Here is a 24,672-nt window from a genome sequence, read left to right on the forward strand (position 1 = left end):
CGCCAACTTCTCTGGGGGCAAACCGAGAACTTTCACCCCGCGGATGAGATGGAGCCGCGGGGAGCCGCTGTCCTCCGTTGGAGCCACGCCCGCGCCGCCCCGTCGCCGTCCGTCGGTGAGCCTCGCTCGTGCCACCCTGTCGTCTCCCTCCGCCAACTTCTCTGGGGGCAAACCGAGAACTTTCACCCCGCGGATGAGATGGAGCCGCGGGGAGCCATTTTTTTTTCTCCTGCTCCATTAAATCGCTCCAGAGAGCGGATTTTGTGGTGGCTCTCGTGGAGAAGCTGTTTTACTTAGCGGGGCTTCACCAGGGGCGTGATTGGTTGCCTTCCCTGGCGAGCCAGGTTCGCACCAGCGAACCAGGCTGGCCGGAGCCGGGCTCAGCTCGTGCAACATCACCATGATTGGTTGCTGAATCCCTCCAACCAGACTCTAAGGAGATACTGATTGGTTGCATGCATGTACATAGATTTTCAACAGCAGATGCACCGCCAGCGCTTGTCGTTGCATCCAGGGACTGGCTCCGGGGAAACGATGAATTTGGCCGCACCACGGGAGCCAGGCTTTGGGGCACCTTTTGCACCCTGCGGGCCAGGCCCAGGAGGGAGTCCAGGTAACCAATCATCCGGAGGTTGTATGCAGGAAGCTCGGTTCCGGAGTGATGCTAGCAACCAATCGCACCCCAGAAGCCGTCGGTGAAGTCGGTTGGGAAGCCTGTCAAGGGGGCAGTATTTCAAGAGACAGTAATTCCAGCCAAGGAGCATGGTTGTGACATGTGAGCTGAACACTGGAGGTCTGGAACAGCAATCCTGAAGAAAGGGCAATGTGGGGCCAGCATGACAGCCACGTCGGTAGCTTGTGGGGGTCCACGCGTCGGTCACCGCTGCCGCAGGTTCTGGGACCACTTGCAGTGATTGAAAAGACACCCACGCCACGCTGAAATAAGCTCACGAGCTCCCCCATCTCCGGCAGAGAAAGGCGAAAGCCCAAAAATATCACCATGGCTATCCTCGCCGTCGCCTCCCCGCTCAAAACCCTAAACCCTAGCCCCGCGGACCCCCGCCGCAGGCGCCTCTCATATTCCCTGCTCCGCCTCCCGCCGCCGGTGCCACGAGGGCGCCGCCTCTGGTGCTCCGCGCAGTACGGCGAGACCGCGGCACCGCCCACCACGACGCCGCGGCCGGCGGAGATACCCTGGAGCAGGGAGTTCTGCAACTCGGTGCGGCTCATCGGGACGGTGGGCACCGAAGTCGAGCTGCGGCAGCTGCCCAGCGGCTCCGCCGTCGCGCGGGGGCGCCTCGCCGTCTGGAAGTCGGCCACCGAGACTACATGGTATTCCTAATTTGATTGGTGCTACGCAATGCTAACTTTTCTTCCATTTATGGCGTCGCGTGTTTCTACCGTATTATTCGGGTCCGGCAGCGAGTTCGACCGTGTCTGGCGGTCACTCGTTGTAGGCATGTAGCTTAGTGTGTGTTTAGGGAGGAAGGGAGGGAGGGGTAGTTGGTGGATTTTAGCAATATGATTGTTGAGACCATGAGGTGAAGCTTGTTTTGCAGCTTATATACTGAGGTCAGGAGATTCTAACGAATTGTGGAACAGACCTTTATTGCTAAACAGGAACATTGTTCTGGAGTAGTGAAAATTTAAGCATAAGTTTCCTTAGGTGTTTAGTAAGAATGCATTTGTTTTACAACTTGACAATATTCAGTAACCTATTTTTGCTTTACTATGATGACAGACAAATGAGCTTTGATTTCTGAACACTTACCGTATAAACAGACTAAGCATTAAAGTGAGTTCTGAGCTCTCCATGGTGAATTGACATTCGAGTAATGAGTATATTTGTTTGCTAGACAAAAAAAAAACAAAAAATTAAGACTTAAGAGACAAACAGGCCCAGTTATATTTATAATGCAGATATATAATACTACCTTTTACATCCTCTCAGAGTAAAAAGTGACGGAATGTTTTGGTAACTGAAAAATACATGCTTTGTAGTAATTACTGTTAAAAATTTATTGTTTAATGCGGGTGATTATACTACAGGGTGACTCTACAGTTTTGGGATGATCTCGCCCTTGTGGCCTCTGAGCATGTGAAGAAGGGTGACCGGATATTTGTTTCTGGACGGCTTGTGTCAGATACTGTTGATGAGGGGCCTGAGAAGCGGCATGTTTACTACAAGGTATCATCTTTGCTAGGGTGCTCTACATGCTATTATTATCCTACTTTTCTGTGATTATGGTGGATTGATGGGTACACTCTTTCTCAGGTTGCAGTTCAACAGTTGAATTTCATCGAGTCCATGCAGCCAGTTCGGTTGTATGAACCAGAGGCAAGCGATGATAACCCAGGTATGGATCTCAGTTAGGCTGTGAAGCCTTCTGTTGTTATCATGAAATTGCTGCATTTTCCATTCTTTCTGCTCATATTCCTGTGACTCTGTGAGATATATTGTCTCTGGTGATTTGTTCCAATTTTGTAAACATTAGTAAAGTTGTTTGGATTGCTGTTACTAATATTTTTGGGCTACCATTTGTTTCATGGCCAATCTTTGTTTTAGTTTTGCTAACTTCTTGATTGCTAGTGTTTGATTTGAATTTAGTATGTACTTTTAATTTTCTGCTAATTAGCAGTGAACTCATAATTGCATACATGGTTAATTAGTTTGAAGCTTAACCAAGTAATGAATTATAGCTTATGCAAGTTCCTAGACTAGCACATATCAATTGCATCCACTGTGTGTACATTCAGTAGTACTTCATAGCGGTGATTAGCTGCTGATCATGCATGAGAGAGCAGTAGAGAACATAAGTATAGTGAGGATGAGGGACAATTCTTCCATTGGCTTGCCAAAGTTTGGTGGTAATCCCAATGGCAGCCAAATTGCAAGGGCATGAACCAAATGCCTTATGTGAACAACCTGGTGCCTCCCTGTTGGTCATGTGTCCCCTCTGTTTTTAAATATATGATGTTAGGACAATCTAATTGGTTCAAAATGAACTAATTAGCTTGTCCTAAACGCCATCTATTTAAAAAAGGAAGGAGTATGTACAAATGAACCCAAGTTTCTTTTAGTATCATGGCTACTATTTTCCTGTAATAATTTTATATGCTGTTAATGTTGCCACTATGCCCCCTCATTTATATGTATGTGAAAATAAACATCACTTATGATAGATCCCTATTAGATGGCATGTTTCTCGAAAATATTTGCCTAAGTTTCAAAATATAATTTTCTTTGCACATTCTGCAGTGTAGGTAGTCACCTCTAGAAGATCACAAAAACAGATTATTATATGTGTATTGACATGTTGTAGAATGTGCAACATGCTATAAATTTCTTTCGAGGTGAATCTTATTTTTAGGAAAATAGCAAGGTGTTCAAGTAGTCTTACCTGAATCATTCTTGCAGAAACAGTTGATTAATGTAGCTGACTTTTTTTTCAATTTTTATAAAATGTTTCACTACCCAATGGTGCACATAACTAGTTTCTAGATAGCAGTTTATTAATGCAATGAAAATTCATAAAAAGGTAAGATTAACTCTCCTTTTTCGTTGAACCGAAGGTGGAAGCCGTGGTGGTTATTTTGATTCTACCTCTAGTTCATCTGAGGATAAGAATAGGGATAATATCAGTTCGTCCTCTCGATCAACTGAAGAGCTGTGGCAAGCTTTCTTTGCTAATCCACTTGACTGGTGGGATAACAGGACAAATAAGGTTAGATGTCTTCTTTATCTTGTTCATTGGGATTGTTTAAAACTGTATCAATTTATCCTTCTACAGCCTACAGGTAACAGCTATCTTGTATGTAAGCGACTTAAACCTTTTTTTTAGTGTGTACCAGTTTTCAAATGGAAATAGAAAATACCAGAGGACACATGAGAAGTCTAGAACCAATCAAAATAAGTTCAAATATTTACTGAAGGAGAGGGATAAGTGGTTTGTGGACTGTGGATGAACATTGAAACAAAAATGATAAGCAGCCAAACGTGGTTAGGAAAGATATTTCTTTTGTTTTTTACTAGTGAGTTAATGCTTAAGTTCAGATCTTCCTAAGCCACAGCTTAATCAACGTACTGGCCATACTACTGTCTAACTCATGTAATTATTTCTTTAGTGGTTCAATGCCAGTCCTATATGCCAATCAGAATTAGAAAGTCACTCATCCAGAGTGATAAGCAAATTTAGCACCAATAGCAAATATAATTCAATTTGGCATCAAGAGTTCAAAAACCTGTTGTGTCTCACATAACACTAATATACTTGCGTTCAGCGTTTGCTTTATAATTCGAACTTGAACTTATTGCAAGGAAGTGTGTATCTATGTATTGTATACCTTGCGACATATATTTTAAACTACTACCTAGATGTAATCATGCAACTACTTGTGTCAGGGCTCCAACAACACAAAAGGTCAAGACAGGATTTAGGATGTAGTCTACAGAATGCTGTGCATTTTAAAAACACAAAAGATCAAAAAAGATTTAGGATATAGTCTAGAGAATGCCGTGCACTTTATATGCCTTTTATATAGAGGTGGACTAAATCAAGTACTATTTCAGACTTTAATGGTCTTTCTTACTGATGCCTAGATATACAAATATCATCTATATATTCAAAAACAAATATTATCGCCATTTCAGACTTCACACAGATCATTAAAGATTATCACATTTCTTATTGATGCATTTATTTATTTGCTTCAATAATTTGTCTATCTTATGGTATGTTTGCTGGTTTGTTTGATGATGTCAAATACATCTGGCTTATGACTTCAACAGAAGAACCCAAGGTATCCAGACTTCAAGCATAAGCACACTGGAGAAGCACTGTGGGTTGATGGGAGGAACAACCCCAACTGGGTTATATCTCAGCTGGCAGTTCTGGACTCAAGAATGGGTTCTCTGCAAGACAATGAGAGAAAACCAGTCTCCTATATGTACGCTGACGACTTCATGACACTGGATGGCAGCCGATAGTCTCCATGGAGGAGGAAGCCTCGCACACTCCATTCTACAGTTCGGCTAACTGTTATGTCGAAAGCGTGTTATCGGGGTAGTCCATGAGTGCTGTCACAGTTTTGTACTTTTGATGTACATATCTGGGCTCTGGAAGGTTTATCACGGATGTGGACGTGCGGTGGTCCGTAGTATTTTGTAGTAGCCTCTAGTGTAGTTATGGCAAACATATAAACAGAAGTCGTTTGGCACATCGTAAAACGTAGGTTGGTTGAGTGTGATCTTGTTTGTGACATGATCTTTTACCTCCGACGGTGAAACTAAACTGTTGCACTGAGTTGACTTGTGAGTTGTGACCACTCGTGAAGAAGTAAACTGGGGGCACTTATATTTTACCACCCATGTTTGTCTGTGAGGCAGAGGCAGGTATCCTAACTACAGCGGATCCAAAGCTTTCGAATACCTTTGAATGCTTTCATTCCTGGATCTGGATGATGTGATGAACCGAAGCCACAGCCATGATTCACAAATATCATGATACGTAGATGAGCGATGTGCTGTCCATGCTGCAGCAAAGATAAACGAGCGCCATAGTTTACAAGTTGGACTTCAAGAACACGTGTCATTGACTGTTTCATCACGTTGCCTGATGTTGCAACAGGGTCGATTGAGGTTGCTAATGGTGACGCTGCTGTGATTTGCACAAGATCAGAGAGACGGTGCGCCGGTGGCCACTGCAGTGTCGCAGCACGATGGCCGCCGAGGCATACAAACCAGGGATTTGCATAGCTTAGCATTTAGCAAGCCGGCAACGGAAGAATTTTGCGCACGGCACGTCCGGGACACCGGATGAAATCAAGGGCTGCGATGGGATTGGCCACCAGGTGGAGGTGGGGTCAGTTTAGCCAGCTCCAGCCTCCAGGGCGACACATCACACCCGTGTATCAGATCTCTGTGGCCATGCGATCGAAAGCTTCCACGCTGATTTTAAAGTGGTTAACGGGAAACTGTTTGTGCTTGCTCCTGCGGGGAAAGGTGGTGGGTGTTTTGAGGAGCTCTCCGTAGATTATGAAGTGATTCTTCGCAGATTGTTTGCGGTTCTACCTGAGAGGCATGAGCTGGTAATCCCAAATATTGAATTCATATGTAGCCGTTATATCTGAGTCTGGAATACCCACCAACCCTGAATACCTATTTAGGTGTACGGTGCTATGTATCCTTATGCGTACAATTGCCAAAAGTTGTCCTTTTCCTAAGAAATGCATACGTTAGACTTGGTTATGACTCCCACTCCCACTGTTACTCAAGTAGAGCCTTCCGTCCGGTACTAACGCGCGGTCGTCACGTACGGTTTGAGCCTCAGCAGGTACTAAATGGCAGCACGTGAACCGCGTGGTCGATAGCTAGATTCCTCAGAAAACCATTTAGTACTGGCTGATGGCTTCAGCCGGTACTAAATGGTGAGAATGCCACTTGCTGGTTGAAGCTACCAGCTAGTACTAATGCCATCCACTTGCTCTATGTATAAATAAGCTGCTTCCTTAGCTTCCTCCCCAAGCAAGCTCAACCATTTGCTCGAACTTTGTTTTTCTTCACTCGACTAGCTTCTTCACTAGACTGGTTAGCAACTTCATTCTCCCTTCTCTGGTCATAGTATTCTAGTTTTTTTTGAATGAGCTATTACAAATCGAGTACTTGTTACTTTATTAGAGTGAGAAGAATGGAGAGTTTTTTAGAATGAGTTTTATGTTACAAATGGAGTACTTGTTGATCTTTTAGAAGGAGGAGAATGGAGAGTTTTTTAGAGTGAGGAGAATGGAGAGTTTTTTATAGTGAGGAGAATGGAGAGTTCTTTAGAATGAGTTTTATGTTACAAATGGAGTACTGGTTGATCTTTTAGAACGAGGAGAATGGAGAGTTTTTTAGAGTGAGGTGAATAGGGAGTTTTTTAAAATAAGTTTTATGTTACAAATGGAGTACTATCTTGTTGATCTTTTAGAACGAGTATAATGGAGAGTTTTTTACAGTGAGAAGAATGGAGAGTTTTTTAGAATGAATTTTATGTTACAAATGGAGTACTTATTGATCTTTTAGAACAAGAAGAATGGAAAGGTTTTTAGAGTGAGGACTAAATATTATAAACACATTTACTCTATCTTTCCCATACCTAATCTTGATCAAGTTATTTATCTAATACGAAGTTCTATGTCCATTTTTCATGTAATACGATGCAAATGGACCGACAATGGATGTAACACCTCCGCTCCTCCAATACCACAGAACAAAAGAACTTCGAGTCCACAAACTCTGGCTGAACAAATAAAAGTATCTTGAAATAGTTTTCAAACACCTTTTGGAACCAGATTTTCATAATAGAAGTATGGTGGCCAATAGCCGGTTCAGGTAGAGATTTGCTCACTGACCTTGACCCGTCAGCTTATGGTTGGTTTTGGATTGCAAAAATGAGCCATACTCAGTGAACAGGTCTTTTGCCTGGACAGACTATTGGGCCACCATACTTCTATTATGAAAATGTGGCAGTTGCTTCGAAAGACGTTTGGACAATTATTTCAAGATTCCTTTATGATATTCAACTAGAATAGGTGGACTCGTAGATCTCATGTTGTACCATTATTTTAGGATTGGTATATCTTTTTATCTCCCAAATTAACGGTTGTGATGGGGACGATCCTATGTTCTAAATATCTCATTTATGTAGGACTTAATATGTATGATGAATTTTTATCTCTACTATTCATATATATAATTTACTCTAGTTAATACTCTACATATGTCATGAGGACTCGTAGTTAATACTCTGGTATCTTCAACCAGTACTAACATGGCTTCATGCACACCAACGGAGGTCTAAAAGAAGTCCTACACCGGGTCAAGTACGTGGTGGTTTGGCAAGCTGACATTATCTTATCATCATCCATGACTTCGGTGAGAATATTGGAGAGACATTCCACCTGCCCTACAAGGCTAGAGATAGTGCATACATATATGCACTAGATTATGTCGATAGGTTCTTAGGAATCGACATTATCGATATAAATCGTAGTTTGTATGTTGCGATGATTTATGGCCATGACGTGGACGATCCTAGGTTCTAAGTATCTCATTTATATAAGATTTAATATTATGAATTTTGTATGTAATGCACTCTAGTTAATATTTGTGATGAATTTTTATCTCTACTATTTCATATAAATACATATATATGTGTGTGTGTGTGTGACAACCTTGTCGTAATGATTGAAACATTTTATTAGAATTAAGACAGTGTGCGTGGGAAAGAAAACTATGAGAGGCGGATAATTTCAGGTCCAGCTCATTTGGCAACTTTAGTACCAGTTGGAAGCATGCCCGATACTAAATGGAGGAATTTAGTATCGGGCAAAGGCTGAAACCGGTACTAAATGCCCCTAATTTCAGATCTCACCATTTAGCAACTTTAGTACCGGTTGGGAGCCCTTCCCGGTACTAAATGGAGGAATTTAGTACTAGGCAAAGGCTAGCACCGGTACTAAAGTGTCCCACCTACAAACACTTCGTCTTCTCAAAACACTTAGCAGTTTTCTAAAATTAGCAATTCCTCCCTCTGCGCTGCGCCGGCCCCATCCCCGTCACCCTCGCCCATTGCCGCTGCCACATCCCCGTCACTGTCACCGTCGCCCACCGCCGCCATGCCGGTCCTGTCCCCATCCGCATCCCTATCTCCATCGCCGTTACCCCATCCAAGACTGCCACCACCCCGTCCCCAGCCACCGTCCCCGTCGCCGTCGCCCGTCGCCCCGTCCCCGGCTCTATCGCTGTCGTCGTGGCCCCGTCCCCGGCTCTATCACCGTCACCGTGGCCCCGTCCCCGGCTCCATCGCCCGTCATCCCCATTGTCGTCGTCGTTGCCCCGTCCCTGACCACCGCTACCCCATCCTCGACCACCGCCACCCCATCCCCGGCCACCGTCCCCGTCGCCGCGCCTCTCCCTTCCCCGCCTCCCCCGTGGGCTGCCACCGCGCCTCTCCCACTCCCGCCTCCCCCGCGCCGTCGCGCCTCCCCCACGCACCCTCCCTAGCTAGGTTTTCTTTTTTTTGATAATTTTGATTTTGATGCATTAAAATGATTTTGTTATCCATATTGGATTAAAATGGCTATGATTTTGCTTGAAATGGATACCAATTTGTATCGGATGCTAAGTAATTATTTTTTGTGATACAATTATGGTATAAAGCTATATCTCTTAGAGGACATGTAGATATTCACGGGTAGCATTGTGATAGAATTGTGGATGGTTTTGAAATGATTGTTTAGATTTATTTCAATGTATATGATGCGTATATGACAATGTACTATTGGTGGTAAAGTTGACTAGTTAAGAAAAATGGTGGTAAATTATCTTATCACAATTTTATTTGGACAGTTTGGACTAACTATGGCAAGTGGAAGTTCTCCTTGCCGTGGTGGTGGCGGCCGCGGAGGTGGCCGCCGTGGTGGTGGTGGTCGTGGACACTATATTTTCAAGGAGCCACCGTTGGCTCATCCTCTAGAAATTCACTTCTCTAATTGCGTCATTGACATGCCAAAAGATGATCGAAGCAGAGGAATAATTCCCAACATAGTAGTATTCTTTCCTTCTTGTAATTAGTTTTTTTTACTACACATGAATAATTCCTAAATTTACTTACATAAATGTAGCTTATAGACAATATTAGATGGCTGAAAGATGTTATCGAAACTCTAGTAGGTACTTCTCCTTCAGTGCAATCCGAGATAGTTGGTCCATGGAATTTTAAAAGAGTAAAAATCTCTTTTCATGTACTTGTTCGAGAAACACAAGCCAACCGGATGAGAGTACCAGTTAGCCCATCCCGATAGTTTCAATTGCCGCATGGGGTCAATTAGCATCAAGTAGGGTAACCTTTGAAAGGATTGCCGTGAAGTTCTGCCTACAATAGCTTAACGATCATGGTTACTTTGTGCCAGAATGCTCATATTTTCAAAAGACGCTCCAGGAGGGAGAAAGCAATGTGATTAGAACTACTGAGAGATTTTGTCAGCTGAATCAACATGACATGGTATGGAACATATTTAATCATCCTTTTATCTTTAATTATATTACATCTTTTAAATTTCATCATATTATTCTCTTCTTTTAGGATGTCTTTGGTCAAATCTTGGTGGCAATGAGCTTTCATGCGATTCAGGCTCAAGTCTTGGATGTGTTGAATTATAGTTACACCCAAGAGATTTCAAGCTCCAGGCTCATCTCACTTTCTACAGGCCATTTCAATTGACGTCGTCTCCATTGTTCGAGATTTATAGTAGTGCCTGTGACCGTCCTTGTGAAATGCTAGAGGGTGCACTAATTCATGCTCTAGCATATATTGATGAAGTTCTAGGCTTTATGATTGAAGACTTAAGCTATGTGGCATATCTACATAAGCGAAGCGAATTATTAAATATGTTGCATGCATGGATGTACTCCTATCGTACCCTTTTCTTATGGATTTGAACTTGTTTTCTCTAAGACCTTATGTATTGATGTACGAACTATTGAGTGTAATGATTTAAATGGATTGATACTTGTGATACTTGGATTTGAATAGGTTGATATATTAATGTAATATTATTAGCAAAAGCTGCGTTTGATACGAATACAAATTAAAACAAAAGGGTAAACAAAAAAAGAAAAGGAATAAACTTTAAAACCAACCGGTACTAAACTGTCATCCGCAACAGCGCGACGTGGCTCGCAGTTTAGTACCGATTGTTGTTACCGACCAGTACTAAATGGCGTATTTAGTACCGATTGGGCTGACCGGTATTAAATGGCATGGCATTTAGTACCGACCAAGCGATACCGGTCGCGCGCCCGGTACTGAAGGAGGGTTACTGATCGGTACTAGAAGTCGATCCTCGAGTAGTAGTAATTAGTGAATATGTGATAAGAAGAAATAATAAATGAAATTTGCAAAAGACATTGGAGGGGGTGAAGATTCGTTGTTGAAAATGATGTCATTCCTTTCCTTCAAATGTGCCTTCTCCAAAAAATTTTTTCCATGGGCTTCCATTTGCACCTTAAATTTGATTTCATTGTCGTGATTTGCAACATATTCGTTCGTGGAGAGAATAAATCCTTGTTGCTCTGATTTGTGTAAATTTTCGGTGGTCTAAACTGTCAAAATTTGAATTTGTTCACAAACATTCCTGGTGATGCTTGAGATTTATATAGATTGGATGCTTCAAATTTACACCGTGTTGAAATTTACTATATATTTTATGCTGACGTTTACCCTTTTCCCCAATAAAACTACAAGAAGAATTGTCAATTAATTGGATGGCATTTTTTTGGTGGTAGGATACTTTTTTCACAAAATGTCATGAGGAACATGGGTGAAAAAGGACTACAATGCGCAGAAACTGAAAAATGGTACATGTGAAAAATAAATTTTTCAAAGTACTGATAACAATACTGTTCATGGCACAATATAATGTGAAAAAACAAATAAATAGTACATGTGAAAAAGTGTGTTATAGAACCATCGAGAACTTTGAGCACTGTCACAAAATATATCCTAGTCTTCTCTCACACCTCACAGGACCTTGGTCCTTCACTCCTCTTTCACTAATCTATGTTTAATTAGGCTTGAGTAGACTTAAAATTATGCTTCTGCATTATACTCCTCCGGTGTCAGACTCTGGAAATCATAGCTCCAACGAAAAAACCTCAGAATTGCCTCGTCCCTCATGAACTCCAAAGAAGTCAACACATGCTACACAAAAGCTGCGGGATTATGCGATGTACAAACATAAACTAGGAACCATACAAAACTCTCACACCTCTACAGGTCTATGTTGAAAGAAATCATAAAACTACAACAAACCCGATACTTTTCCACAAAAAAAGAAAAATAACTTAAATTGAACTAATAAGTGAGCTTCAATTTTTGTGAAACATAGAAGACAAGTGGACATTAGTTCATAGACCATTGCCAAATAAGAACCAACACGGATCATGAGAAACTTTAAAGCTTTTATTATAAATTCATGTTTACTAGGTGAGATAAAAAAGGATCATGCCAAGATGGTCATTTTTTCTCTTGAACACGCAAGAGAACAATGTGCCATTTTTTAAGAAGAAGAAACATAGTTTTAATTTTGCATTCATGTCCGTTATGAATATTAAACTAACATCTACCTAGACTACTTCCTAGCTACCTCAAGCCCTTGGTTTGAAGACGATGTCGTTCCTTTGCTTCCAAATGATCCAAGAGCATGGAGCACAATAAATCACCCATGAAATTGATTGGAACAAGTCTTCCTAAAAGTTCAAGTCCGAAAACATACAACACCCAATGGAAACCTTGTAAAGGATGAGGGTATATTTTGTATTTGCTTCTCATGTTAGTCACATTTTGCTTATAATGGTACTTCAGAGAGCCACAAGTTTGAAAGTTGAATGATATTTTGGAAATTCAGATATATCATAATGGCACCTGGCGATTTTCCAAAATAGTATTTTGTCAATGTGTATAGTATTCGAGTTTTTATAAGAAAAAAAGGAAAGATACAATGTGCAAGCTAAAAAAGGTACATGAAAGTTCCATAATTCTTTAATTGTCAACCAAGCTCTTGAATTGAATAATAGAAAATAAAGTGAGGAGCAGATTTAATGTCATATTTGTTTGAAGAGAATGATAGTCGCATGGGATCATATGTCAACTGCTCTAGAAAGCGTAGAAGATTGATGGGCCCCTGCCACCATTGGATCATGCTAATCTTAGCATCAAGATCTTGCACATGTTGCTTCTGCCACTCTATCTGTTGTTACCACACTGGGACAACCAATAAACCACAAACCTCTTATCTGACCGCCTTCATTTGTAGGTTGGAAGTCCAACACGTGAGGCTACAAGCACGTCACGCAGTTCTGCCAGCATTGCTCACCACATGGCTGAGGACCGTGGCACCATTATGGCATACATGATGTTTGTTGTTGAAACATGCTGAGACCCTTCCCGATGTGTTTCCGGTTCATGTGTTTCCCAATTCGATTGTAGAGATAGATACGGTTGTTGACGGCAGTCAGCACGTCAATTTATGAACCGCAAGTGTACAGATCAGTTGTACCTATTCCCTTAGAGTATCCCCAAGGTTTATCAATCCGTGAAACAAGTGAATTTGCACGCTTAACTAAGCACTAATCTATGTAACCGAAGGTTCTTTGTATACGATAAGATTGATCTAACAAAAGAACTAGTGACTTAGATTAAACCGGATAGAGTGTATGGATGTAAACAAGATAGATAAAATGCTTGTCCAGGGATCTAGGATCATTTGTAGATGTAATCGCCGTGCATGAAAGAACTAGATCTAAGTGTTATCATGAGTGGATGTGAACCATGCACAATACTTTCCCTCTCACACGTTATCACTACATGAGGGTACTCAAATATTGAACGATAAGAACATGGCTTGATGATCATTCTAGGTAAGCAAATAAGCAACCTAAAGTAGCGGGCCAGCCATAACATAAAGGAACATCATCAAGATATGATAAATAATAAACAGATCTTACATAAAAGGTTTAGCGATTATAAATCAAGATCTCTATACAACTCCGAGGACAAATAGAGACTCTACCCCATGATCTCACACATGTTGATAAAATTATGGGTAAAGATCGCCCTGTAGATTAACTGGACCGAAGGGAACGACGAACAGGGGCAGAAAAACCCCAGGCCGATCGGCCTGGGCATCTCCAAGCCGATCGGCTTGGGAGGTTCCTTCCTCCTCTGGTGCTCTGCTTCGTGTGACTTCTCGTAGATCCAATCTTTTCTCCATTTTTCCTCCTTGTGGTGGCGGTGGATGGTGTTTGCGTGGTGTTTTCTTCTCTCTATCCAACTCTCCCTCCTTGTAGTCCATGAGGGGATATTTATAGTCTCCCATAGGCGATGGCTCTGGGTCAATGTCCGTGAAAAAAACCTAGAGATCATCGTAGACTTCACGCTGAAGAAACGGGAGGTCGACTGGGCCCTGAAATGGGCTAGCCGATTGGCCTAGAGGGTCCCAGGCCGATCAGCCTGGGACCTTCCTATCTCTTCTGATCCTCTCCTTTCTCGTGCTAGCTTCCCTTGATGACCCATGTCCAAATATCCATTAAACTTTTTATGCAAACCCCCTTGATAATGTCGTATTTCATGTCATAATGCAATATACTTCAAAATACAACATATATGTAATAATGAGGTTATTTCAGGTGCCAAGTGGCGGGTTAGTATAAGATTAAGTATGAAAATATTAGTTAAATTGTACTAAAAGTATGTCAATAACGAGCGTCAACAATGGTCAGGGTAGGAAAAGAGGACAACAAATGGTATCCTCAGGTTTGCATGCCAATACCATATTATTATTGCTTGATTTGGACTAACCAGTAAAATGCACTATTATTGCTCGATTTGGACTAACTAGTAAAATGCACGTGCAGCACGCACGTGTTTTGGAGAAACCTTCGCTCCATTTTCACATTAACCTATGTATAGACACAGCTATCAGCACATCAGACAGCCGGGCCTTCGGGGGCGTTTGGTTCCCTTTGCTTATTTTTAAGCAAGTGTCACATCAATGTTTAGATACTAATTAGGAGTATTAAACGTAGGCTATTTACAAAATCCATTACATAAGTGGAGGCTAAACAGCGAGACGAACCTATTAAGCCTAATTAATCCATCATTAGCAAATGTTTACTGTAGCAACACATTGTCAAATTATGGACTAATTAGGCTTAATAGATTCGTCTCGCCGTTTAGCCTCCACTTATGTAATGGATTTTGTAAATAGTCTACGTTTAATACTCCTAATTAGTATCTAAACATTCGATGTGACGGGTGCTTAAAAATAAGCAAACGAACCAAACCAGACCTTCATTTGCTTCGAAAACGAGAATGGTTACAACTATACCAAAGCGACTGTTTCGGTCCCAGACTTCTTCATGCGGGTCAATTTGGTCCTTTGTCCTATGTGTCATGTCATGTTGGCGCGCCACACCAGGATCTAGTCATTTCAGGTTTTTAATTCAGTTATGTACACAAGTAAAATCCCGTTTCTACCCTCTACATGCTGCAAATATCCTTCGTTCATGTCTATCTTGTGTCTTGCTTATATAATCGAACTATTAAATGATCCACTAATGTTGTTATGAACATATTTACAATTAGATGACTAAACGTTCCATTCCATACCTTCCGTGTAATTTTTCAGTAGCCTACCCCCATCCTCAAGTTGACATATACATCGTTCAGGGACGAATTGAGAAAGTTTAAGAGCAAAAATAGCTATTACACCTTAGTATTATATGGGTAGCATGAAAATAAAGAAATAGAAAAAAGAAAAGGGAAAACACACATCCCACTTGCAATTCACGCATGAATATAAGCGATCGAACAGATAAAATCTGCGTAGGTATAAAAGAACTTACCTATGTAACCATCTCTGTTGTATTAAGAAGGAAAATGATATTACACACATCTATAATGAAAACAATTGAAAACCTTTCTCACCCAAATTAGACCCACCGTACCCCTCATGAAAACAATTGAAAACCTTTCTCACCCAAATTAGACCCACCGTACCCCTCATGTTGGACCCACCTGTCAGGGTCAAGTGGCGCGGGAGGGGGTGTAGATCCATAGAAATTGCGAGTTAGGGACTGTTTCTCATAGGTGGGTCCAACGTGAGGGGTATGATGAGCCTAAATTGGGTGAGAAAGATTTTCAATTATTTTCTTTTTTAAAGTATATGTATGAGTTTCGATCCGTTCCCTATCTACGTTGAGTTGATAATATTTCACATCTATTATCTTAATACAATAGTGTTAAAAGAAGTCACCACGTTCGCCGAGAGGGTCTAGAAATTCCCACGTTAATCTAAAAAAAGAAGAATATACACCATTGGATTTTATGATGATCTAATGGTCTACACTAGCCCAAGGAGTCAATATCCAATACAAGCAATATATATATATATATATATATATATATATATATATATATAATATCAAAAAAGTCATTAACACCTCTTGCCTGAAGTCCATATCAGTTACGACTATAATCTTTCTAATTGTGTTGGATCCGGACTTTAGGTGCTCACTTATTTAATTTAATCCTTAAGCTAGCAATGCATAATATTTTTATACCATATTGAATATACGTTAGGTAACCTGAAGGACATAGTCTTCGTGTACCCTGTGCTTCTCTTCTTCTGCTAGCAACATGTATTGAATATGGACTTTCAACTATCCAATACTTCTCTCTTTAAGCGATTTCGAAAAAGAATAGCAATTATGTGATTTTTATCCCTCCATATTGAATACACGTTATGTAACCTGAAGGACATAGTCTTCGTGTACCCTGTGCTTCTCTTCTATCTACTAGCTATTTTAAGTAATTTATTTTATTCTTCTGCTAGCAACATGTATTGAATATGGATTTTCAACTATCCAATACTTCTCTCTTTAAGTGATTTCGAAAAAGAATAGCAATTATGTGATTTTTTATCCCTCCGCTAGCAATTCGGAATAGAAACTATTTTTTTAGAAACATACTACACATGCAGGTACTCACATACACACACGTAACACCTTCGAGAAACCGAGCTGGAAACTCTTAATATTAAAAAAGCCACCAAAGGTGTCTTGGACCTAGAAATTACCACATTAATCTAAAAAAAGAAAAATATATATTTTTGGATTTATGAAGATCTAACGGTCTATACTAGCTCAAAGAGTTCATGCAAAATACGACTGACAAACATATAAACGTAAAACTAAAAAAAGAGTCCATATAAAATAAAGCTGATAAATTAAACATATAATATATAATTTTTGGAATAAAAAAGGCAATAAAATTATTTACAAGATATGGTATGCGATGAAGATAAGAATGTGTTTGAACCTTCCATGGACTATGCTATCTGTATGGCATGGAAATAAAAATTTCATTGGAAATACATCTTTACTCAATATAGGAGAAGACAATCGTTCCAAAAACTCACCTAATAAACTATTTCCGTACCATACCAAAGTATTGCTCCTTGATGGACTTCAGTCAGCAGCTCTGCGAGACAGAAGAGTAGAGGTGCACACACAAGATGCCGAAAGGGGTGGTGCACACACAAGATGCCGAAAGGGGCAGCGCGTGCATTGAACATTGGTTGTGTTATGAGTGTGAGCCAGCTTCATGCAATGTTGGGGGCTAGAAAATGCGAGCTATTTTGCAAATGATTGCAAAGGTAAAATAATCTTGAAAGAGGGCTAGGCGAGCCAACACTAGGCGATGGTGAGGTGGTGACCATGACCATAGGAACACACGAGGAGGATATATAACACTAGGGACAAATCTTAAAAAGCACCATGGCAGCCGCCCGATGATTAGTAGGCTGCCGGCGCCTACCACGCCCATATTAAAATGATTCCAAGCACGAATGCCATCACCATCACAGACAGTTCCATTGTGCACACCTTGACTAGCACAACAATCACAGTACCCTCGATCCTAATTTAATCTGTAAAAGATTTTGTTGGAAAAACATCAACACAGAAGAGTTTAGGTTGGCAGAGACAACAAAAGAGACACACTACCCGTGTGCTATGATATATTCATAGTTAAAACGTCATTTCTAGAAGAAATTGGAGAGAGAGGGAGACGCCTCGGTCTTGACGTCGGCGGAGTACGAAATTGACTATTGCTGTTTGTTCCCATGTGGCAAGTAGTTGAGGAAGCAGTTGGAGTCAAACCAGGGATGAAAATATGTATCCATTCCTGTGGTAATGTGTCCCACAAAACCCACACCAGGGGACCAGCCAGCAACGCGAGAAAGAGAGAGTGTTGATTGGATGGCGTAGCAGTTGGATCAAGTAACAGAGCAATCAGTCCAGCGGTGGAGCAACTTGAGGGCCGTAGCTTCAGTCACATTGTGGCGATTCGAAAGTTGGAGAGGAATACGGATGGCAGCGAGCTGGCCAGCGTCTACGAGGGTTTGGGAGGTATTCTCGCAGCTGGGATGTAGTAGCCAATGGCATCATGGATATGTGACACCAAAGGGAGAGGTCGTGTGCAATGACATACATCGATGGCAAGATGAGATGGATACATAGCTGTATGGCTGAATTTTGCCGCAAGATGCGGTGAAAAGCATCAAGGTTGCGATTTTCATTTGTTCAGCATAAATCAATCAAAAACTAATCTAACAAGCAAAAGCTAGCATGCAAAAGGTAGACATTACTTACTACGGTAGAAGCCATGATAAGAATGCAAATTTAGGTTGGATACTATAGAGCTACGGGCAAGTAAAAAAGAATGGTAATGTTGGCAATGCAAGCATCCAATGATACGTTAATCAAGGCCTAGCTAGATTAAGCATCATGATTGGATCCATGACTAGGGTATGGATGAAGATGTGGTTTTAGATATACTATAAACATAGTTGCTAGTGGTGGATCAATGACAAGATCATGGATGAAACTATTGATAGACATGGCTGAATGTAGGCTGGAAGAGAGTAATGGTGATAGGGAGACCAACTTGTGGCCACGACGTATACGAGGAACCGACATGCTTATAATATTTCTTTAAAATATTTTTAATAAAATAACATATTCATGGAAAAGTACATTTGCATTTAGTTTGTATAGTTTTTTTAGAAAAATAAAGATCGTGTAAACAAAAATGCATTGAGTCCAACATTTGATGTACATAGATGTTGCACATGTAGCATATCTAAAACCAGTGTTGGAAACAGAAAACAAAAGGTAATAGAAGTCCACTAAAAGATATTATAGTAATGTCAGGTAGAAATTCTTCACTGGCTCGCTCGTCAGACTATAATAGTGTCGTCCTGCTCTTCAAGTCCCAGCACTGCATTCTCAATGTTCATCCATTTAATAAGGTATTATTGTCTAATTTGGTCAAGTCATCTGAATATTCAACAGTGATTGTTGTTGTTGAAGGCACGGGGAAATAGTTGCTTGCACTTAGATGAGGGCATTCATTGCTACAAACTCCTCACTGCTGCTGAACTACCCTTTATCCATTTGCAATGCAATCAAATAATTGATAGTTTTGTTCAGAAATTTGTCTTTTGGAAAGTAGCATGTGTAAGCTTTGATGGTTCTGCATGGCCCTGTCCTCTTATGTTTACATCCTCTGTGTTTGCTTTTTTTATTTGAGTGACCATCCTCTGTGTTTGCTGTTTAGCTCGTACTGAACTGTTCAGATATTGATTTCGTAGCAGGATCAATGTAGTACATTGGTGAATTTTAAATGGTGTTATAGGTATGCAATTAGTCATATAAACATGACTTTTGAATCTCTGATATTATGGCCTCGACCCTAGTGTGTGCGTGTGTGTTCCTGTTCATTGACTACCTCTCTACTGTATACTTTACTCCAGGTCTCAAAATAGTATAATGTTGTGCTATTTTATTTTAATTGATCTTCTTTGTTTTCTCAAGAGTTTAAACCATGCATTTTTACCATTGGTTCTCATCCAACTCTGCCATTTCTCTTTTCAAGACCAATGACAAGGCAGAGATGGTGAAATTGGGACTCTAAGCATCTGTTAATTGTTAGGGAAACTTCTTACTCCCGGTCCCTTTTTCTGTTTTGAAAAGGATGGGCAAAATAAGTCATTTTGTATTCGTCTTGTTTGTTTGGTCTAGAAAAGCCATCTTAAGTAGTCTCTTTCCCCTTTATGTTTTTTTGTTTGGCATTTATGGGTCACAAATGATCCCATAGAGTAGTCACAGTAATACTATTTTTATTTTTCCTTTTTTTTCTACATAAATTCTCATATCTACATCTAGTTTTCTTTACTTGTCACATTTAGCACCCACAAAGACACTAATATCAATAACATGGAACCGGAGTAGGATGTTATCTTTAACTTCTTTCTAAAGATCAAACTATATAGATTTCTTGGAACAGAGGAGAATCTAGCGGTGGGCGGGTGGGGCTCTAGCCCCCTTACCATCGCTCGGATAATGGAGCCCCCTTTAAGCCCCTCCATGATTTTTAGGAAGTAGGAAGAAAAAGAGAAGGGAAGGAAGGAGGAGGAATAAGAGGGAGCCTCTTCTAGGCTCACGGGCTGCATCCGCCACTGAGTTAGAAAAAGGTTTGAAATATTGGTTACTTATAGATGATTGTATGTTTTATGTGGCGGAGTCAAGAAGCTTGATAGGGGTAGTGATTCTAGCCGATGTTGTAGTCCTCCTAGTATTGGGCATGGCTCCTCTTGTCAAAGAAATATTGGTGTTCGTAAAAATGAAGGAAGAGTTGGAGTTGTATGGTACTCCATGTTTGAATGATCTAGCTGCTTCCATAACTCAGATTATTTAATTTTTAGAGCATTATATTGTAATACCTAAAATCTAAAAAACAGAACACATGGGAAGAGGAAGGGAGACAAACAATATCCTTGAACTAGTAGGCACATATATAATTCTAAACTTAGGTTTCTGTAGCGAAGTTTAGAGCAAGAAAACCAAAGGGACAAGGACTAGATGCAACCGAAAGTTTGCTAGATATTTATGGGTAAAGATAAATTTTGCTAGATATCCCTGAACCAGAGAGGAGGTTCTGACGCGTTGAGTCTACATCCAAATCATGCACCTTCTGTGTCTCATTGGTCATGCCGCACAGCAAAGGTATGCGTTGATATATCTCGTACAGTATCATGGTACCCCCTTGCCTTGTTGGACGTGGTCTGAAGAATCCGCGCTGAAGCATTTTCTTTGCCAGCAGCAGATGGACCTGCCGTATCTCCAGGCGTCATGTACGCCAGCAACCATACAACCCGCAGCATCCCAGAAGGTACACAAGATCCTGCTAAGTGCAAAGACTCCCAAATTTCTATTGTATTTCAGGGGAGGGTATTGACTTTGCTATATTTTCTTTTTCCTTCTGATGATGGGCCGGATAAAGACGTGGCAACCAATAATCAACTACTACTACAGAGTACAGATGGACTAGCTAGTTTCCCTGATGCCAATGGATGCTTCCTCGATGCAGCTCTCATGTGCACCCACATGCCTCGTGTCCGCCGGGGCCTCGACCGGTGCATGTGTTGACAACAAAACGCAGGCAGGCCGTCGGCGTTGTGTCTCCGCCACTGTACGTGCTTCCTTTGACCGATCTCGGTGATAACCTTCTTTTTTCTCGTTTGACTGATGGGCTCGGTCACATTGGTTTTGGATCTTGGCATCAGCCAACATCGAATTTTAATCCTCGGGTTGCGCATGGGCATGGCACCGATGGATTTGGATCAAAGATTCAAAGCTTTTTCATATCAAGTCAATTTGTTCTAGAACGTGCAGGGGGCGGAAGGTTAAGGTACTGCAACAAGAACAAGTTGCCCTTTTCTTTTGCTGTGAATCTAATGACCTGTTTAATAATTCCAAGTGTTGTGAGCAAACTAACATAGGAGGAATTGATTTGCATATTCGCAGACTTTGCGCTATATCTTTGTTTAAATGCGTCTTCTCTTCTGTATAATCTTCATCAAAAAAATTAATTTTCCTTCGAGTCACCCTGAAGAATGATTATGACATCCAAACACAACTACCAAGATTAATGGTCTAACGCCATGGACTGAATTGGCATCCAAATACGAAAACGAAGGCGTCAGAGCAACAAAAGGCTGGGAAAAGCTCACGAGGACCAGAGCTTTTCCCTCTGGCTGCCCGGCCGGCAACATGATATCAAGTAATAATCAACGATCAATATAACTGTGTTTCGTTTGTACAAACACATGGAGAGTTAACTGAAACAACCTCAGCACATCTCCTTTGTGCTGCTAAAAGACCTAATTGTCTTACAGAATCAAAGCTGCACACATCCATGTATGCGCTTTGACGCACCCAAGCTCATCCTTTGGCTTGGGGATCCAACCAGTAGAACAAAAATAATAAAAAGGAAGAAAAAAAAAGAAGCTCATGACATGCTGTCTGGCCCTCAGATAGATCTTCTTATTGTCTTGCTGAACCCAGGCCTGTGGCTTCAGATCTCTTCATAATCCTCAGCTTCTTGCAAGTGCTAGTGAACATCCTGCAAAAAAGTACAAGAGACCATCAGCACTCTTGTTGATAACATCAAAAAAAGATCTTAAGTTGCATCTAAAAAGATGAAGGACTTTGGTACTTAGTACTTACTCGAACGGCACGTCTCCGACGAGCATGAGGTCGCCGTCCTTGTCCTCGTAGGTGACGGCGAACTCGGACAGGTTGGCACCGCCGCTGTTGGAGGAGACGAACATGGCCTCCAGGGCCTCGCGGAGCTCCCTGTAGCCCTTGTACATCCTCAGGTCCACCTTCCTCAGGTAGGGGGCGCCGTCCATGCTCACTTTCACGAAGGAGCCGGTGGTGGTGCTTGCGGCCGCGGACGGTGCGGCGGCGTTGCTGCTGGCCGGCGCCGCCTCCTCTTTGGTCACCTTGCTGATCTGCTTGCTGCTCGCCTTGAAGCAGCTCTTCCGGTAGGACCTCACCGGTGGCCAACCTACGACGGGGGCCCTGCAAGAGTAGACATGTAGCTTGTAAGAACCGGAGCTCCAAGAGACAGTTCTTAGCATGTGAACTGAGAGCCTGATGAAGGCTACTACTCACTTGGCTGCAGGAGGTGCTGCCTCGGCATCACGCTTGCTGGCCTCCTCGGCGGCGGCGGCGTCCTCCACAGCGTCGGTGGTGGTGCGCTTCTTGCCCCTAGGCGTCGACGGCGCCGACGGCACCGCCGCCTTCATCATCTGGGGCTGGCTGTCGTCGGCTGTGCCCGGCAGGCCAAGCCTGAGCTCGGTGGCCATGAGGTCTCCCACGACGGTTTCCATCTCCCAACTTTTGAGTAAGCTAGCCCGGCAACGACGACGGCGAGGTAGTCTTTCTCCGGTTGCGGCTGCCTCTGCGTCTCTAACACGTCTGTCACGAGTTGGAGGAGTTGCTCGCTGATGAGAATGAGATGAGATGAGGTGGTGTGTTTTGCCTTGGGGATGGAATGGATGGCCTGGGTGCGCGTGTTTTATAGGAGCTTGGACAGCCGGGACGGAGAGGGGGAGAGGCGACACGGACACATGCATGCAGCGACGTCGGGGGCGTGGGCTAGGCTGTGCTGCGAGGGTGACGGGGGCGCAGCCACGAGCGGCCTGCCGGGCCGGCCGGCGACATGGATTCCTCGGTCGACGGGGTCACACGGCGCGCCGGCCGGGGCCGTAGGACCCGGCGGCAGCCCATGTGGGCGGGGCCCGCCACCCGGCTGGAGGATATACATATATGATATCTATAGTGTATAGTCTACATATGTTTATACACCTTTAATCTGACCTTCAATCATGATACGCACACATATCTAATTTCCTCCATTAGTTGGACCAAATGGGGTGGCTGGATACGCGGTTTTCCGGGTCCCGGGTTGATTTTGAATTCAAGGGGGCACATGGCGTGTTAACGGGTTGTCGATCGAAACGGTTTCGGTTCTTAGGACCCATGATCCGATTTCGGTCGGATTAGTAGTTGGGTGCATTGATCTGAACTGAAACTCGATCAGGTTAGATGCATGTGTAACATTTCTGAGGTATGCTTATCGGTTTGAAACTGCGAAACCGGGTGTTGAGCCGATAAGCCGGTTCTATAGATGAACAATAGGATGATCAAGGGGTAATAGAAAAACAAGTGTGGAATGATTACTACGATGCTATGGTTGGAGATATTGGGGGAGCATCTCTTGCGCATTATGAGCTGTTCCCTCTCGGCCCTGTCGATCGCATGGAGCATTATCTAATATGTATCACGGAATATAGGGGCACTGTCCACTGCGTCACAAAAAATTTGTACCGGCGACCAAAACATATTTTGGCGGATTGGATACCCACCAGCAACCTTGAGCCAGCATATATCGTCATTTGCTCTGACGGGTGTTGCATCGGCGGTGTCTTCTATCACCCGTCAGCACTGATAGTTGTACGACACAAAAAAAATAGTGCTGCCAGTGGTCGTAGCCACCAGCAGCCTGCCCCACCACAACCGCACGGCCAGCTCTGCTCGACCGCCAACGGCGCCGGCTGCTGCTCGCCGTCGTCTACGCCGGCACCCGCTCCTCCGTTAGCTGGCCACTGCTCGCCGTCACATGCATCGGCAATTGCTCCTCCGCTGCTCAACTGATGCTTGCTGCTCCTCTGCCAGCCGGTGCTGCTCGTCGTTGCTTGGGCCGGCCGGAGGACAGAGATAAGCAAGAGAGATAGGAGAGGAGAGGATGCAGATGAGGAAGGGTCGGCCGGCTCGTACCAGCTGTGCAAAACCATAACGCATTAATAAATCACCAAAAATCACAAAACAAAATCTCACGCCAGAAGGAAGAATCAAAACAAGCAAGGGAAGGAAGAAAACCACTCACCTTGGCAGCTGGAACGCAGCAACGGAGATCGATACGGGGAAACCAACGAGGATTTCCTCTTGACCACCCACGCTAGCCGCAGCTTGCGGTCACCTGCACCGGCCGCTGCTCGCCGTCGTCGTGGCCCGCGCTGGCTGTAGCCCCTTTGCCCGCACTACCCGTGGTTCCTTCGCCCGCGCTTGTAGCGGATCCCCGCCCGTGCCAGCTGCAGCTCCGTTGCTGGCTCGCGATGGACACGGTTCCTCCGACCCACGTTGGCCCCACCTCTGCCAGC

The 24,672-nt window shown here is 42.7% G+C and overlaps 2 protein-coding genes across 2 annotated transcripts; one reads left to right on the forward strand and one right to left on the reverse strand.

The window, feature by feature from the left end:
• Positions 1-953: 953 nt before the first annotated feature.
• LOC117840371 (protein OSB2, chloroplastic) lies at positions 954-5,303 on the forward strand. The gene is made up of 5 exons (XM_034720880.2): positions 954-1,332; positions 2,050-2,188; positions 2,276-2,357; positions 3,574-3,725; positions 4,790-5,303. Exons 1-5 carry the CDS (start codon positions 1,001-1,003, stop codon positions 4,985-4,987), a joined length of 903 nt encoding a protein of 300 aa, XP_034576771.1. The 5' UTR covers positions 954-1,000; the 3' UTR covers positions 4,988-5,303.
• A 16,418-nt stretch (positions 5,304-21,721) lies between these two features.
• Positions 21,722-23,011, reverse strand: LOC117836540 (auxin-responsive protein IAA12). Its single transcript, XM_034715989.2, has 3 exons — positions 22,622-23,011; positions 22,172-22,528; positions 21,722-22,067 (listed from the first exon to the last, which is right to left on the reverse strand). The coding sequence occupies exons 1-3, from the start codon at positions 22,837-22,839 to the stop codon at positions 21,989-21,991; spliced, it is 654 nt and encodes a 217-aa protein (XP_034571880.1). The 5' UTR covers positions 22,840-23,011; the 3' UTR covers positions 21,722-21,988.
• Between the last annotated feature and the right edge of the window lie 1,661 nt (positions 23,012-24,672).

Source organism: Setaria viridis, chromosome 9 (assembly GCF_005286985.2).
Source record: "Setaria viridis chromosome 9, Setaria_viridis_v4.0, whole genome shotgun sequence".
Taxonomy (NCBI): Eukaryota; Viridiplantae; Streptophyta; class Magnoliopsida; order Poales; family Poaceae; genus Setaria; species Setaria viridis.